The sequence below is a fragment of the Vulpes lagopus genome, chromosome 2 (assembly GCF_018345385.1).
Source record: "Vulpes lagopus strain Blue_001 chromosome 2, ASM1834538v1, whole genome shotgun sequence".
Taxonomy (NCBI): Eukaryota; Metazoa; Chordata; class Mammalia; order Carnivora; family Canidae; genus Vulpes; species Vulpes lagopus.
The window spans coordinates 170333945-170348426 of NC_054825.1; the positions used below are offsets into that span (position 1 = coordinate 170333945).

The 14482-nt window shown below is 52.9% G+C and overlaps 1 protein-coding gene across 2 annotated transcripts in view; it reads right to left on the reverse strand.

The window, feature by feature from the left end:
- Positions 1-602: 602 nt before the first annotated feature.
- The window catches only part of SUPT5H (SPT5 homolog, DSIF elongation factor subunit), a 29332-nt gene continuing 15452 nt past the window's right edge, over positions 603-14482 (reverse strand). For both annotated transcript variants that reach the window (XM_041742510.1, XM_041742511.1), the window contains exons 11-30: positions 12794-13045; positions 11394-11483; positions 11215-11285; positions 9585-9690; positions 9264-9357; positions 9035-9171; positions 8421-8576; positions 8178-8324; positions 7212-7358; positions 7000-7125; positions 5833-5917; positions 5381-5500; positions 5187-5289; positions 4970-5097; positions 4765-4870; positions 4176-4334; positions 3890-4058; positions 3122-3325; positions 1114-1209; positions 603-1036 (exon numbers count right to left, since the gene is read on the reverse strand). In XM_041742510.1, the coding sequence (XP_041598444.1) occupies positions 893-1036; positions 1114-1209; positions 3122-3325; positions 3890-4058; positions 4176-4334; positions 4765-4870; positions 4970-5097; positions 5187-5289; positions 5381-5500; positions 5833-5917; positions 7000-7125; positions 7212-7358; positions 8178-8324; positions 8421-8576; positions 9035-9171; positions 9264-9357; positions 9585-9690; positions 11215-11285; positions 11394-11483; positions 12794-13045 (2640 nt within the window). In that variant the 3' untranslated portion in view covers positions 603-892. The remainder of the gene's footprint in view (positions 1037-1113; positions 1210-3121; positions 3326-3889; positions 4059-4175; positions 4335-4764; positions 4871-4969; positions 5098-5186; positions 5290-5380; positions 5501-5832; positions 5918-6999; positions 7126-7211; positions 7359-8177; positions 8325-8420; positions 8577-9034; positions 9172-9263; positions 9358-9584; positions 9691-11214; positions 11286-11393; positions 11484-12793; positions 13046-14482) is intronic.

The window sequence follows — 14482 nt, forward strand, 5'->3', positions numbered from 1 at the left end:
GAGGCAGAGACACAGGCAAAGGAGAAGCAGGCTCCACAGAGAGCCCGATGTGGGACTTGATCCCGGGTCTCCAGGATCACGCCCTGGGCTGCAGGCGGCACTAAACCGCTGCGCCACCGAGGCTGCCCCCTTTTCGAATATTTGAAATGTTTTATATTGCATTAATTAAAAAAACATTTGTCAAATGAATAAGGTGAAGGAAGGTCAGGGTACTGAAGCCCCATTCTCCAGCTTGCTCGTCTCTACCCTCAAGCCACCAGACAAGCCACAGAAATTCTGGTGTCGCTGCTCTGTGGGCTCAAGAAGAGGACCTTCAACTGCGGTATCCTGCACCATAGGAGGAATTTCGGTTTTCCTGGGGGGTTTTACTGATTTTCACTTCACGTAACTCAAGTGAGAGTGGGATGTTAACTTCAATGAGGGGCAGGCTCTGTTCTAATAATCTTTCCAGTGTCTCCTCATACATTCATGCTGGGGTAGGCAGCATCATTTTCTAGATGGGGAAACTGAGGCTTAGGTGCCCCATCTAGTTATTTGCCCAGGAAGTAAGTGGGGTCTACAAATGACCGCACTTACAAAACAGACACACACATATACACCCCTTCTGACCAAACAGCTTTTTATTGAAAGACCGAAACACAAAAGCAAGCTGGGGAAGGGAGGGTACAAGAAGGTGGGGACCCTCCCCCAGACTCTATTCTGATTCCCATGAACATCAGGGAGGAAGATAGGAACTCAAAAGGAAAATAAAAGAAATCCTAAATGACCAGATTAGCCCTGGTCCGGACCCCAGACCCTGTGTCAAGAGCCAAGGGCCATGGAACGAAGGAGGGACAGACACTCCACTCTCTATCTGCCAGATAATCTGCCAAGTCCACCCGCCCTGCGTTCCTCAGGCCTCCAGGAGCTTCCCCAGGAAGCGGAGGTTGAGGATCTTGAGCTGCTCATCAAGGTCCATGCGGACGATGCCATCCTCACCATCGATGCTCAACAGGACCCCTGTGGCTTCCCGATCCTCACCCAGGATCACCTTCACCTGAGGTGGGGAGGAACGGGGGTCAGGGTCCATGTCAGCAACCCAAGGCCCCCACGTCCCCTGCCCTACCTCCTTACCTTGTTGTTCTTGGTCGGGGTGATGGGCTCCAGGTGCTCACTGGAGATGCTGACAACCTTCTCACTGTCCTTTAGGTATACAGAGCACATGCCTCCCTGTGGGTAGGGACAGCCTGGTCAGTGTCCAACAGAGCACTGCTGCCCACGCTCAGAGGCCACCCGCTCAGGGCTCGTCCTAACAAGTTACTTGCCCCTAAGGTGATGGGCAGGAAAGGTCAAAAGCTGGGCCTGGTTCCTGGGCCTGTGGGGTGTGGGGGCGGGGTGGCCAGATCAGCAAGGGAAGCACCAGAACGAAGCTAACTTAGGCCAAAAGAGACTGCTTCTCAGGCATGTGACTCTATGTCCCAAGTGGGCCTCCTCACCTTTCCCCTCCTGGCCCCACCTATACCTCAGGGATATCCTCACAGGCCCTACCTAGTCCCTGGCCAGAGCTCTGACCTCAATTTAGGTCAGCCCTTTCACCAACAACCTTCAGCGCTGGGGTGTGTTCACTTGGCCTCCTGAGGGTCTCTACCACTTGCCTCCCTCCTCTCTTCCTCACAACCAGAGCTCCCCCTGGGTTCCCAGCCCCCAGTCTCACCACCCTAGTCCATCCCTGCTAGAGCAACACAGTGAATTAATTCCAAACCACAGACCTGGTCCACCACTGCCCTGCCTGCTTGGATTCCTCCGGACACAGTCCAAGTTCCCCAGGCTGCCATGTGACCTGGCCTAGTCACTTCTCTGGCCCTGTCACTCACCTTCCCCCTGGGCTTTTTATGTTCTAACCACAATGAACATATTTCAACTCCCCAGATGTGCCAGGCTTTCCCTCATCTCCAGGCCTTTGTAAGGCCCCTGTCTTTGGAACACACTTTCCCCCCTCCCCCACTACCTCTCTTGGCTTACTCCTATCCAGTCTTCAGATCTTGGTGCAAATGCTGCTTCCTCCAGGAGGCACCCCTCCTGAACCCCTCAAAAGTTGATTAAGTTGCCTCCTCTAAGGTTCCCATAGCTCCCCTTGCTGTCAGGGCTTCTGGTATCCCAGCTCAGGTAACTCAGGCTGTCCCTGTTTGGGACACATCTGCCTCCCCAACTAGGATGTGAGCCTCTGTGAGGGAAGGGCCTGGAGCCATCTTGGTCTCTGGTGTGTGTGTGTGTGTGTCTCTCTCTCTCTCTTTTAAAGATTTTATTTATTCATGAGAGAGACAGAGAGAGAGAGACAGAAACACAGGCAGAGGGAGAAGCAGGCTCCATGCAGGGAGCCCGACGTGGGACTCAATCCCAGGACTCCAGGATCACACCCTGGGCCAAGGATGGTGCTAAACCACTGAGCCACCCGGGCTGCCCCTCTGGTGTCTAGTTCATTCAAGTAACATTTACCAGAAGACCAACACTCTGTTGGTTCCTCATCTAGGAACTAGGGCTGCTTAGGAATGAAATACAGGCTTAGTAACCAAAGAATCACACGCTAAATAAACTTTAAGCTAATTTTAGGCAGCAGGTAGGTAATGTGAAAAAAAATCACATGGACGTATAAGAGACAGACCTGAGATAGCTCAAAGGCTTCCCTGAAGGATGAAAAGAAGAGCGTCCCAAACAGAGGAAAGGGACAAGCTAAGGCCCTGAGGCTGGAGAGAACCTAGTGACTGTGAGGGATGGAAAGACCAGTAATGCTGGAGCAGGAGGAGCACTAGGGGTAGGGTGCCTGGCTCTAAGCCGAGGCCTGGCATAGGGAAGCTCTCCGTCCGTGTTACTGAACTGGTCTCAGAAGAATACGTTAACGTGTAATCTAGCTCCTGGGTGCCAGTCACTACTCCAGGCTAAGGGGGCCCCAGCCATGTACACAACATGCAGAAACCCCTGCCCTGTGGAGCCTGCAGGCCAGACCGTCCACACTTGCCTTTCTAGCTATAAACAGGTACCAGAAAACATGGTTAGATGGTTAAAAAGAAAAAACCAGTAACCACAGAGGTTGGGGACCCCAAATGAGGGGTCCTGCCCACCCACCGGCCTGGGCCCCACTTACTGTGACGCTGCGGATGACGCCTGTCTGCCCCACCACTTGTGTATCCAGGTAGGTGTCCCGCACCTTCACCTGGATGTCAGTGGTTACCCAGTCGCTGGAGTTTTGCTCAATGCCTGAGCCTGGTGTGTGGGGGTTGTAGCCACCAGGGGAGGGGGCTCCGGGTGTCATCGGACTGTAGCCAACAGGGCTCGGGCTGGGGCTGGCCTATAGGTGAAAGGGGGGTGGCGTTATTGAAAATAGGTCATCGGTCATCTAGCTTGGTTGCCCCCATAGACCCAAGACTCATCCTAACCCACCCACCCCCCTTTTTTTTAAAGGTTTATTCATCTGAGGGCAGCCGGGGTGGCTCAGCAGTTTAGCGCCGCCTTCGGCCCAGGTTGTGATCCTGGAGATCCGGGATCGAGTCCTATGTCTGGCTCCCTGCATGGAGCCTGTTTCTCCCTCTGCCTGTGTGTCTGCCTCTCTCGTGCTCTCTCTCATGAATAAATAAATAAAATCTTAAAAAAAAAAAACAAAAAAAGTTTATTCATTTAAGAGAGAGAGAGAGAGAGAGCACACATGCGTGCATGCAGGAGTACACGAAGGAGCAGAGGGAAAGGGAGAAACTTCAGCAGATTCCTCACCAAGCGTAAAGCCTGATGCAGGGCTCAATCCCAAGACCCTGAGATCACGACGTAAGCAGAAACCAAGAGTCGGTTGCTTAATCAACTGCGCCACCCAAGTGCCCCCTAGCCCACCACCCTTAAGGGCATGCAAGCTCACCAGTACCTGATAGGCCATGGGTGAGGGTGTGGGGTGGTAGCTGGCTGGAGAGTGGGTGTTCTGGTAGCCTGCTGGGCTTGGCGCCACCTGGTGGTAGCTCTGGGGGCTGGGGCTGGGCTGGTAGGAGCCTTGTGGGGAGGGGGCGGCATAGGGGGAGAACTGGTCTGTGTTGTACCTGGAGAGTCAAAGACAGAAGGGCGCAGCTGTTGGGGACGGTGCAGAAGAGAAGAAGGTAGTGGCAGCAGAGAGGGTTTGGGCAAGGGTTGATTAGGGTTAGCCCCAGTGGACTCACATGGCTGGCGTCCCTGGTGTCTGTGGGTTGTACTGTGGGTTGACCTGTGGGGATGAGGGGTCAGGATAGCCGGGTGTTTGGGGATTGGGGGTGCCCCCGTAGGCCTGTGGGGATGGGGTGGGCTCGTCGTCGAAGGCATACTCGTATTCTTCCTCAGCCCTGTTGGAGAGAAAAGTCTGTTGAGAAAGACTGGTAATCACAGCAATGTAGCAAATGCTTCCAGAACAGCAAGGAACACCTCACAATGGCACTGAACACCCCACAACAGCCCCAACCAGAGGCCTCCATTTCATAGCTGAGCAGCCTGGGAGGCAGAGACAAGGCTGCCTGCCCAAGGTCACACAACTGGTCACATGATCTAAGTCACACAAATCTGTCTCCAAGCTCAGGTCTGATGCATAGCATGCTACTATGGTGGGGATTAGAGATTATCTAATCCCAGCCATTCTAATCCCAGCCATACCTAACCCTTCGCACATGAACAGCGTGGGGATGGAAGCAGAGTGTTCAGGGAGGGCCATGTAGACCCCTCCAACCACACACAAACACATGGGCTCAAGGAACCATGCCTCCCACCCCTGATCCTCACCGCGACGGTGTGTTAGGGTTATTGGGGTCCCAGGCCCCACTCTGAGCAGGAGTGCGGCTGCCATCATGCAGGGGTGTCTGTGAACCGTAATGTGGGGTGCGGCTGCCTGAAATGGGAGAGTGGGAGAAATGAGTTTGTCTGTTGTGTCCTGTCTCCAGCCCCACCCCTATGTCACCCCTTAACCCCATCCGCTGGGCACACTCACCATCCTGGAGAGGAGTCTGGGAGCCATACATGGGTGTGCGGGAGCCAGAGCCATACATGGGCGTCTGGGAGCCATACATGGGCGTCCGTCCATAGGTTGAGGTCATGCCACCTGGGCGCCGTGAACCCCTGTGGACACAGAGAAGTAGTGGGGTGAGTAGGGCCCCCTTACCCACCCAGCAACCCCCCTCCTGGCCCTGCCCTGCCCCAGCCCGTACACTGTAGTGAGCCGCTGACGGTCCACAGAGATGGTCTGGCAGGTAGAGTGCAGCTCCACGCGGGCTGTGGACTCAGTGGCATCCTTCACCACACCAATGTAGCCTGGTGAGGAGACCGGAGGTCAGGCTGAATGAGGTTCTCCACCTCGTCCCTCCCCCAGCCCTCCAACACAGCCCTGAAGGCTGAAGGTCACCTTTGTAGGGCCCTTGGGAGATGCGCACAGTTTGGCCTATGAGTTCGTTGTCTCTCCGTCCCCGACCCCTGCTCATGCCTCCGCTGCCACCACCAGGGCTGCCAAAGCCACCACGCTGACCTGGGGAGGAAGAAGATCACCAGTCCCCAGGGCCATGTCCTCCCCTCACATGCTGTGTCCATTGACAGAGCACCCTCTCAAGCCCCCTCTTCACCTGCCTGACTCCCCCAGTGCACCCCCACTGGTTTAGGAGCTTCCTCTGGGGGCCCCCACCAGAGCCCCAGCACAATTGTGGCCACTCTGGCCTGCCATTGGGGGCAGTGGTGTGGGAAGGTCCTGGTCTCTGTGAGCCCCTACATGGCCAGGCCAGCCGAGCAGGCACTCAGTGAGTGTGAGCTGAATGATCCCACCCCCCCAGCCCCCAGATACATCCCCGCCCCACTCTTTCTCACCTCCAGCGCTGGGGTGCATGGGGCTGCTGATCCGGGGGCTCATAGGGGCAAAACCGCCCACTGTGAAGTTGGTCACATCTCGGGGCTAGGGAAGGGACAAGAAGTGAACTGGCTGGCAGGGCCTGGGTGATAGACTCCTGGCCCCCATGCCTCTGCCTGCCTCCTGCTTGAACAGGCCTGGCAGCCATCTCTCCCAACTCCTAGTGACAATGCCTCGATTTCCCTTTGGGGAAACTACCACCCCTGTGCCAGTGTGGGCCTGTCAATCAAGAGGCGTGGTCCTCCCCTGGCCAGGACTTTATGGCCCTGGTGACCTAAAAACTGCAAATCAGGAGAATTTCTCAGCCCAATGTTTAGGGCTGTGAGGACCACCCCTGGTCCCAGCTCCCCAGATCCAGGGCCTGATTTCCTTTCCAATACTTGGTTCTGCATAGCTTTCCTACATGTTCTAACTCAGAGCCCCTGCATCTGCTGCTCCCCAGAGACAGGCAGCTCTGGGCCCCTTCATTCGGATCTCTGCTCAGGTGTCACATCAAAGATGCCTTTCCCTGACGACCTCCATCTAAAGCAGCAACCCCGTATTCTCTCCCCATTATTGTCTCTCTCCCTATCCTGTTTAACCTTCCTTCAGATTGCCTATCATCACCTCACACTGTACGATGTATCTATTGATCTGTTCGTCTCTGGGGTAGCATCTCTAGAAGGGCAGAGACTTTTTGTTCATTATTCTATCTCCAGTGCCAGGCACCTAACAGGTGCTCAATAAAACGGAATGGATGAATGATTTGATTAAAAGCTCAGAATCCGGGATCCCTGGGTGGCGCAGTGGTTTGGCGCTTGGCTTTGGCCCAGGGCGCGATCCTGGAGACCCGGGATCGAATCCCACATCAGGCTCCCCGTGCATGGAGCCTGCTTCTCCCTCTGCCTATGTCTCTGCCTCTCTCTCTCTGTGACTATCATAAATAAATAAAAAATTAAAAAAAAAAAATAAATAAAAAAAAAATAAAAATAAAAGCTCAGAATCTCAGTAAACTCTACCAATGACCTAAGCCTGACATCCGCTCTCCTAACCCTCCACAAGCCCATTCTTGTCACTGCGGGGGCCAGAGAAGGCTGGAGAGCTGAGCCAGGAACCCAAGAGCCAGGAGGCCATCACACCCGCCTCACCTTGGAGCCCCCTGCCAGGACGAGGTGGCGGGTCTTGCAGACAAACATCCCCCCGTTCTCCACCAGTTTCTTGCAGTGCAGGAAGGCAAAGCTGCGGAAGAGATGGCGAATTTCGCCCTCCCGGCCCTGAGTGGGGAAAGGACGGTCACTCTCATGGCCATGCCCACCCCAGCAATTTCAGGCGTGGTCAACAGGCAGGAGCTTATACTCACTGAGTGGGGGCCATCAATGACCTTGACGATGTCTTTCACATGGATGTTATTCTGTTCTGAGTCCAGGGCCACAGCAAAGCGGTTGTCCTTCTTTCGTGTCACAGCCTGGTGTCTGACGGTCACCACCTTCCCATACATGTTCAGCACCTATGGAGGGAGGGGGGGATGCTGAGCTGTGAGAGTAGAAAGAAGCGATGTGGAGTAGGGCTTTCCTAAGGTGGAATGATCCTTCCTTGTGGGAAACCATCTCAAGCTCTGCGGAAATCTAGCCTCCTTGGCTCTGAGGACACTGCTGCCGAGGCACTGCGTCAAACAAAAATGTTCCCAATCATTTCAAAACACTTTTGGGAAGAGACTCCATCAGAGACCTGAAAAATGGGTAAAGGAGTAAATATTAACATAATTTTTACCCATCTCTGTGTGCCAGGTCATGTACTAAATTCTTCACACAACATTTCACTGAAGCTTCAAAACTTCCCTCTGAGATGGATGTGGTCATGATTCCCATTTTACAAGGGGGAGGGGGCAGATCTCAGGCCCAGAGAGGGCAAGTCACGAGCCCAGGGTCACACAGCATGGAGCAATAGGACCAAGATATGAATCCAGAGTCCAGGGTCCTAAGCATTAGGACTCTGACTCCCACGTCCACTGGGAAGGGATGGAGGGGAGGAGAGCACCTGCAGCTCCCAGCCCTTGAGCAAGCACCTGTGTTTACAATATTTGATCTCAGGGCTTCAACAAATGAAATACATGATACCAATATCTCCATTTTACAGGGTATGAAACAAGTACAGAGAGGGTAATGACATGCCTAACACCACACAGCCAGCCACGGCTGACAGAGCCAGATCTGCCACCCAGAGCAGTGTGGGTCTTAGCCACCACGATCTGCCACCTCCCTAGGACGAGGAGCTCAAGGGAGAGGAAGGAAGGCAGGCCCCACCACTGAGTACAACACACACACACCTGGAAGGTCTCTCGCTCCAGTCGCACGATGACACCCACGGTCTGGGGGTCCAGCTGCACCAGCTCCCCCCACTCATGCTGGCCCCCCACATCCACACCCGATGCCGTCTCTGAGCAGAGCTGCAGGTCCCGGGGGAGCACCTTCAGCTGTGGGAAACAGGAAAGGGTGAAGCAGGGTCCAAGTGGCTCTTTAGCCTGGGTCTCATTGGGCATGTTCCACCTCGACCCCAGTCCCCCACTTACCTCGTGCATGGTGAGGTCAGAGAAGAGGATGACAAAGTTCTCCTCCACTCGCACAATGAGGCCTGTGTCACCCTCAAATCGACCAGCAATCACCTTCACGTGGTCCCCCATTTTAAAGTACTTCCGGAGCTCCTGGGCCGGGAACTCCAGCATGTCCTGGGGATTGGGTATGGGGACACTGAGCAGGTCAAGAAAAGCTACTATGGCCCACCTGCTTCCCCATCTCCAGAAGCCGCTCATATTCTCAGAAAAGACCTTGCCAAAACCCACTCCAGATTTACACCACCCAACCACAGACTCCTTGCACAACCCTCAGGCTGCCCTAGAGACAGCTCACCTCAGACTCAGGAAATCAGCCTGGATACCCCTTTACTCCACACACAGAAAGCCTATCCCCAAAACATACAACACAGACTAAACACTTCCTCAGACCTAGCCAGAGAAAGCCTCACCCCAGACACATCATGCTAGCCTGGACAAACCCTCAAAACAGACAGACAGACACAGACACCCACACCCTTAAAGCAAACTAAAACCAGGCAGCCAGCTTAGATTATGCTATGATGACACCATGCTCTCAACCCAAAAGTACATATGGGCCGTGTGGTAACTACCTTGAGGTCCTCGTGCTTGGGCATGATGGTGATCTTGTTGCCATCCACGCTGAGGATCTTGCCCTGCAGGTTGATGAGCTCACCCTCACACACCTCCACATTGTCCCCAGGTTGGAAGTTGTGTTCCCGCTCCTTCCCTGCAGAGACAGATGCCGGGCTGATGTGAGGGCTGCCTGCCACAAGCCACCCCGTCCTCTGGAGGCCTGAGCTACTGACAGGGACCAAGTACCTGTGCTCTCGGTCACCACCTCAAGGTCAATGCCCTCTGGCTGGTCCTCAAACTTCTCCAGCTCGGAGAGTGTTGGCTTCACACCCTCTGTGATCTGAGCCCCAAGAGACAAAGGAAAGAGGAGGAAGTAGACAAAGGTCAGTGTCACAACCCAGCCATGCGGGCTAGTGAGATGGTGAGATTTATTTCCCCAGGGACACTCCTACACTAACGGCTTGGCAGATTAAGCAAGAGAGACCCAGATAACCCACTGCTCTGGGACCTGGACTTGGCCTCCCTGCACCCCACCATGGTAAGCAAGATGCCCTCTGGGACCCTCACCACAGCAGACATAGCAAAGCTCTTGAAGAGAAAACCCTTCCGGCTGTAACGGTTCCCCTCGAAGATAAGGAAGTCACCATCAGAGGCAACATCACCACCCAGGGACCTGGGATTTTGTGGGGGAGAGAAGATTGCAAGGGAAATTAAGAAGAGAATCTTGCTGAGTCTCAGGCTCCTCTGCTGGCAGACACAGCAGAGCAGGGAGAGGATCGCAGGATGGCTGTCCTGTCCCGTCCCATCCCATCCCATCCCATCCCATCAAGTGACCTGTCCCAAGCCCAAGGGCTCCTCCCTGTACTCTGCTGCCCTCTCCCTACCTAACTGTTCAGCACAGTACACCTTACCCTCTGATGAGTTACTGTTTGATACATCTCCCAAAGGGCAGACCTTTAACATTTTTCATTCACTGATCTTTCCTCTAGAGCAACACCTCACACGCACACCAGAGGCACTCAGAGAATACTAGCTGGCGTACTGGACGGTGCCAATGGTTAACATGCCTGGAATACTGGACGGTGCCAATGGTTAACATGCCTGGAGCATTCAGCCTGCACCTGGCCACATACCTTGTGGACTCTTCCCCAAAGTCTCTGATGTCACTAACATGATCCACATTTCCCAGGGAAATGAGAGAGTGAGGCTCGCTTGGGGCACACCTCATGGCGAGGGTGGTCTGAGTCAGGATTCAAAGGCGGGGGATGAGACTCCCAAGCCTATGCCTTAATTTTCCTGGCCCTGCATATGGGGTGGGGGACACTCAGTTTCTGCCCACGCTTCTAGAGTGAGGAGGGAAAGCCTGCCCCACTCCCAAAATAGGGAGTGTGGGGGAGCAGGCCAAGCTCCTCCTGCCACTCACTCAACCCTCTTCTTGTTTGAATACTGAGTTTGGTAGACGCCCAAGCCAGCTCTGCAGGCCATGTCAGGGCGCTCAGGAAAAGGAGGTCTGATCAGGTGGGACAGCAGGAGGGTAAGTAGGTCCAATTTAGGCATATGACGTATTAGCCAAGTCCTGGGATGCAGCTCAAAAGATGTTCTATAATCCCCTTAACAGAATGAAAAACCATCTGGTGGCTCACGAGGGGTTCCAGAACAGGACAGTGGGAAAAGGGTCAGTGCGGCTCTCATTCCTCCAGTTCCTCCTCTCCCTCCCTCCCCATCAGGAGCCCTCTGACTAGCCTTGGAACACTGGGGTCACTGCGCTGCTCCAAAGCTTCCTCCAGCTGGGGAGGGCGAGGGGTACATCCTGACGAGGAAGGGCTCTGTGGCCTCATCTCTGCTGTTCAGGGATCAGAAGGTCAGGGAAAGAGACCTTACAAAGCCTGACAGGCTGAGAAACCCCATTTTAGCATGTGATACTGAAGCCAAGTGCTATTCTGGGTACACGTGCTCTGTAACTCATCTGATTCTTGCGACAATCCCAAGAGGCAGGGATCATTACTGTGGATGTTTATAGCACAGGAGCCAGAGGCCCAGGGATGTTAAATTGGCTGAGGCAATACTCCCAAGCTGACCACTCACAAAATAAGCCACAGATGGGTCAGGGGGCCCATTCCCTTGGGGGAACCTGCAAAGGTGCACTCTGCATCACAGCTCAGGGAACTCTGCCCAGCCAGGCCCCAAGGACACTTACCTGATCTTCTCGGCGTCAAACAGCCTCTGGGGAGGCCGCTTAAACTTCTTCCTTTTAGCAAACCAGTCTTTCTGTGGAGGAGAGGGGGCATGGGTGGGAAGGGTGAAGGAGGAGCACTCAGCCCCCAGCAGGATGGAGCATCCTCCCCACCCATGAGGCACAGTGTGTCCCCCTGGTACCAAGCTCATGCGGGCCTTGATGCGGTCGTAGTCAATGCGGGGGATCATCTTCAAGGAGATGGTGTTTTGGCTGGGTTCCACATAATCCACCTGAAGGGAGGAGGGGGTCAGGAGGGTTCTGGCCCTAGACATAGAAGGGCAGGACAGGGGATGATGGGGAAGAAACTGGACTGCTGACAATTCCCCATTCTCTGTAGCCTGTCTCCCCTCAACTCTGAAGCAGATTACCCAGTGCCTGCTTGACGTATCTACTTGGATGTCTAAAAGGCCCCTCAGGGACGCCTGGGTGGCTCAGTGGTTGAGCGTCTGTCTTGGGGTCCTGGGATTAGGCTGGCATTGGGCTCCCTGCAGGGAGGCTGCTTCTCCCTCTGCCTATGTCTCTGCCTCTACGTGTCTCTTATGAATAAATAAAATCCTTAAAAAAATAAAAAGAAATAAAAGGCCCCTCAAAGCTAGTACAACCACAACTAACCTCCTGGTTACCCCCAATCCTGCTCCTCTTCTAGTCTTCTCCCATTCCATCACTCCTTCTGCACTGGCACACAGCCTGGGAATCGTTCTGAACTGACTTCTTACTCTCCCGTCCATCTCCAGTGTGCTAGCAACTCCTGTCAGCTCTGTCTTCAGAAAATCTGACCTCTCCCTGCTCCTCTCAACTGCAACTCAGGGCCTGTCCCACCATAACCTGCTCCCAGGACTATGGTGGCAGTCTCCTCACTGGTCTCTGTGCTTCTATAGCCCCATCTGATGCAGTCCAGGGTTTGACAGCCAGCTAATTCTTTGTTGTGGGGGCTCTTCCCTACATTGGAGGACGTTAGCAGCAACCCTGGCTTCTATCCACTAGATGCTAGTAACTACCCCCCTCAGTTGACACAACCAAGAAAAGTCCCCTGCCGGACAATACTGCCCCAGCTTGAGAACAGGAATTGATTCTCAATGAAACTACCAGAATAATCCTATTAAATTCCAAGTCAGGCTATGTCCCTCCATCTCCAGTAGAAGCTAAAGCCCTAGGATGGGCCACAAGCACAGTTCCCTCCTTGAGCCCACCTCCTACCACTCTCACCCTTGAGTACTCTGCTTCGGCCAGGGCAGCCCTATTCACATGCTGTTCCTTCTGCTGCAACACTCTTCCCCAAGAATTCCACAAGGCTCCCTCCCTTACCTCCTTCAGATTTTTACTCAGCATGCTTTGAACATGCACAGAAGATGGTCATCTATTTCCTACGTGTTCCCAATAAAATCTAGGCTCTACATCACCTAACCTGAGTGGAGGTCTGCTGTGCACCAGGTAGGGGCTGGGAACGACCAAAGGAAAAGGAAGGGGACAAAAGAGGGGAGCAGGAGTGTAAAAGAGCCCTGGCCCCTCAGTTACCCAGCCCCACCCCCACCCCTGGCACCTGGGCGATGTCGTCCTTATAGATGCCCCTCTTCAGGCGGACCCAGGATTTTGGCTTCAGGTTGGCCACCTCCTTCACGACTTTGAGAACATCTGTCATCTCCTTGATGGGCACCATCTGCTGGTTCCAGTAGCCAAGCCGCAGGTTGCCTACACCTTCAATGGCCTGCTTCACATGTGTCTGCTTATAGGCCTCCACGTAGATATAACCCTTCACGTGCTCTGGTGCCACCACTGACTTAATCTGCAGGGGCTGTAGGACCGACCCAGTAGCAGGAGACAGTGAGACACAAGTGACATGAACAGTAACAGCTGCCACTACAGCACTCTCTCCCAGGAATTTATCCAACAGAAATGTTTGTGAAATGACCCGGACACAAGGATGTCCACTGCAGTTATTGATTACAGCAAACAAACAAGACTGGAAATTTTTAAATGCCCCCAAGAGGGATTTGTTAAACTATAGCATAACCATTCCACAAAATATAATGTAACACTTAAAAAATAATGAATCTAAAAGCAAAAAAAAAAAAAAACAACAAAAAAAATAATGAATCTACACATAGTGATGTAGAAAGGAAACCAACAGAGGGGCGCCTGGGTGGCTCAGTCAGTTAAGCATCCAAAACTTGATTTCAGTTCAGGTCACGATTTCAGGGTTGTGAGATGGAGCCCCATGTTGGACTCTATGCTGGGTGTGTAGCCTGCTTAAGGTTCTCTCTCTTCCTCTGCCCCTCCCATCCTGCTGCTCACACATCCCCTTGCCACCCAAAAAAGGGGGGAAAAAAAAGGAAAGAAAGGTAAACAACACATACCATGTATAAAAAACAACTGGATGGAAGAGAACTGAAATGACTATACTAATAGCAAACAGAACACACTTTAAGACAAAAGGTGTTACCAGAGACAAACAAGGATGTCTTATACTGGTAAAGTTCAATCATCCAAGAAGATACAAGAAGTGCAAACCTGTATGAACTTAACAATAGAACCTCAAAATACACAAGGCAAAAGGCAACAGAAATAAAAGGAGAAATTGATAGTTCACCAATAATAACTGGGGACAACACCCCACTTTCAACAACAGACAGAACTAAACAGGAGATGAACAAGGAAACAGCATTTAAGCAATCCTGTATACCGACTAGACCTCACACACATCTACAGATACAATTCTGTCGAACAGCAGTGGAATGCAGCACATTCTTAGGGTATACTTAACATTCTCCAGAATAAACCATATGTTAGCCCATTAAGGTAAGTCTCAATAAATGTAAAAGAATTGAAGTCATATGAGACATATCCTCCAACCACATAGAAATGAAATTAGAAATCAGTAAAGAGGGGATCCCTGGGTGGCGCAGCGGTTTGGCGCCTGCCTTTGGCCCAGGGCGCGATCCTGGAGACCCGGGATCGAATCCCACATCGGGCTCCCGGTGCATGGAGCCTGCTTCTCCCTCTGCCTGTGTCTCTGCCTCTCTCTCTATCTCTCTGTGACTATCATAAATAAATAAAAAAATTAAAAAAAAAAAAAAAAGAAATCAGTAAAGATTTAGAAAATTCACAACTATGTGGAAATACACTCCTAAGTAACCAATGGATTTAAATTAAGAATTACAGGGTGCTTGGCTGGCTCAGTGGGTGGAGCATATGACTCTTGATCTCATGGTTATGGGGTTCAAGCCCTACA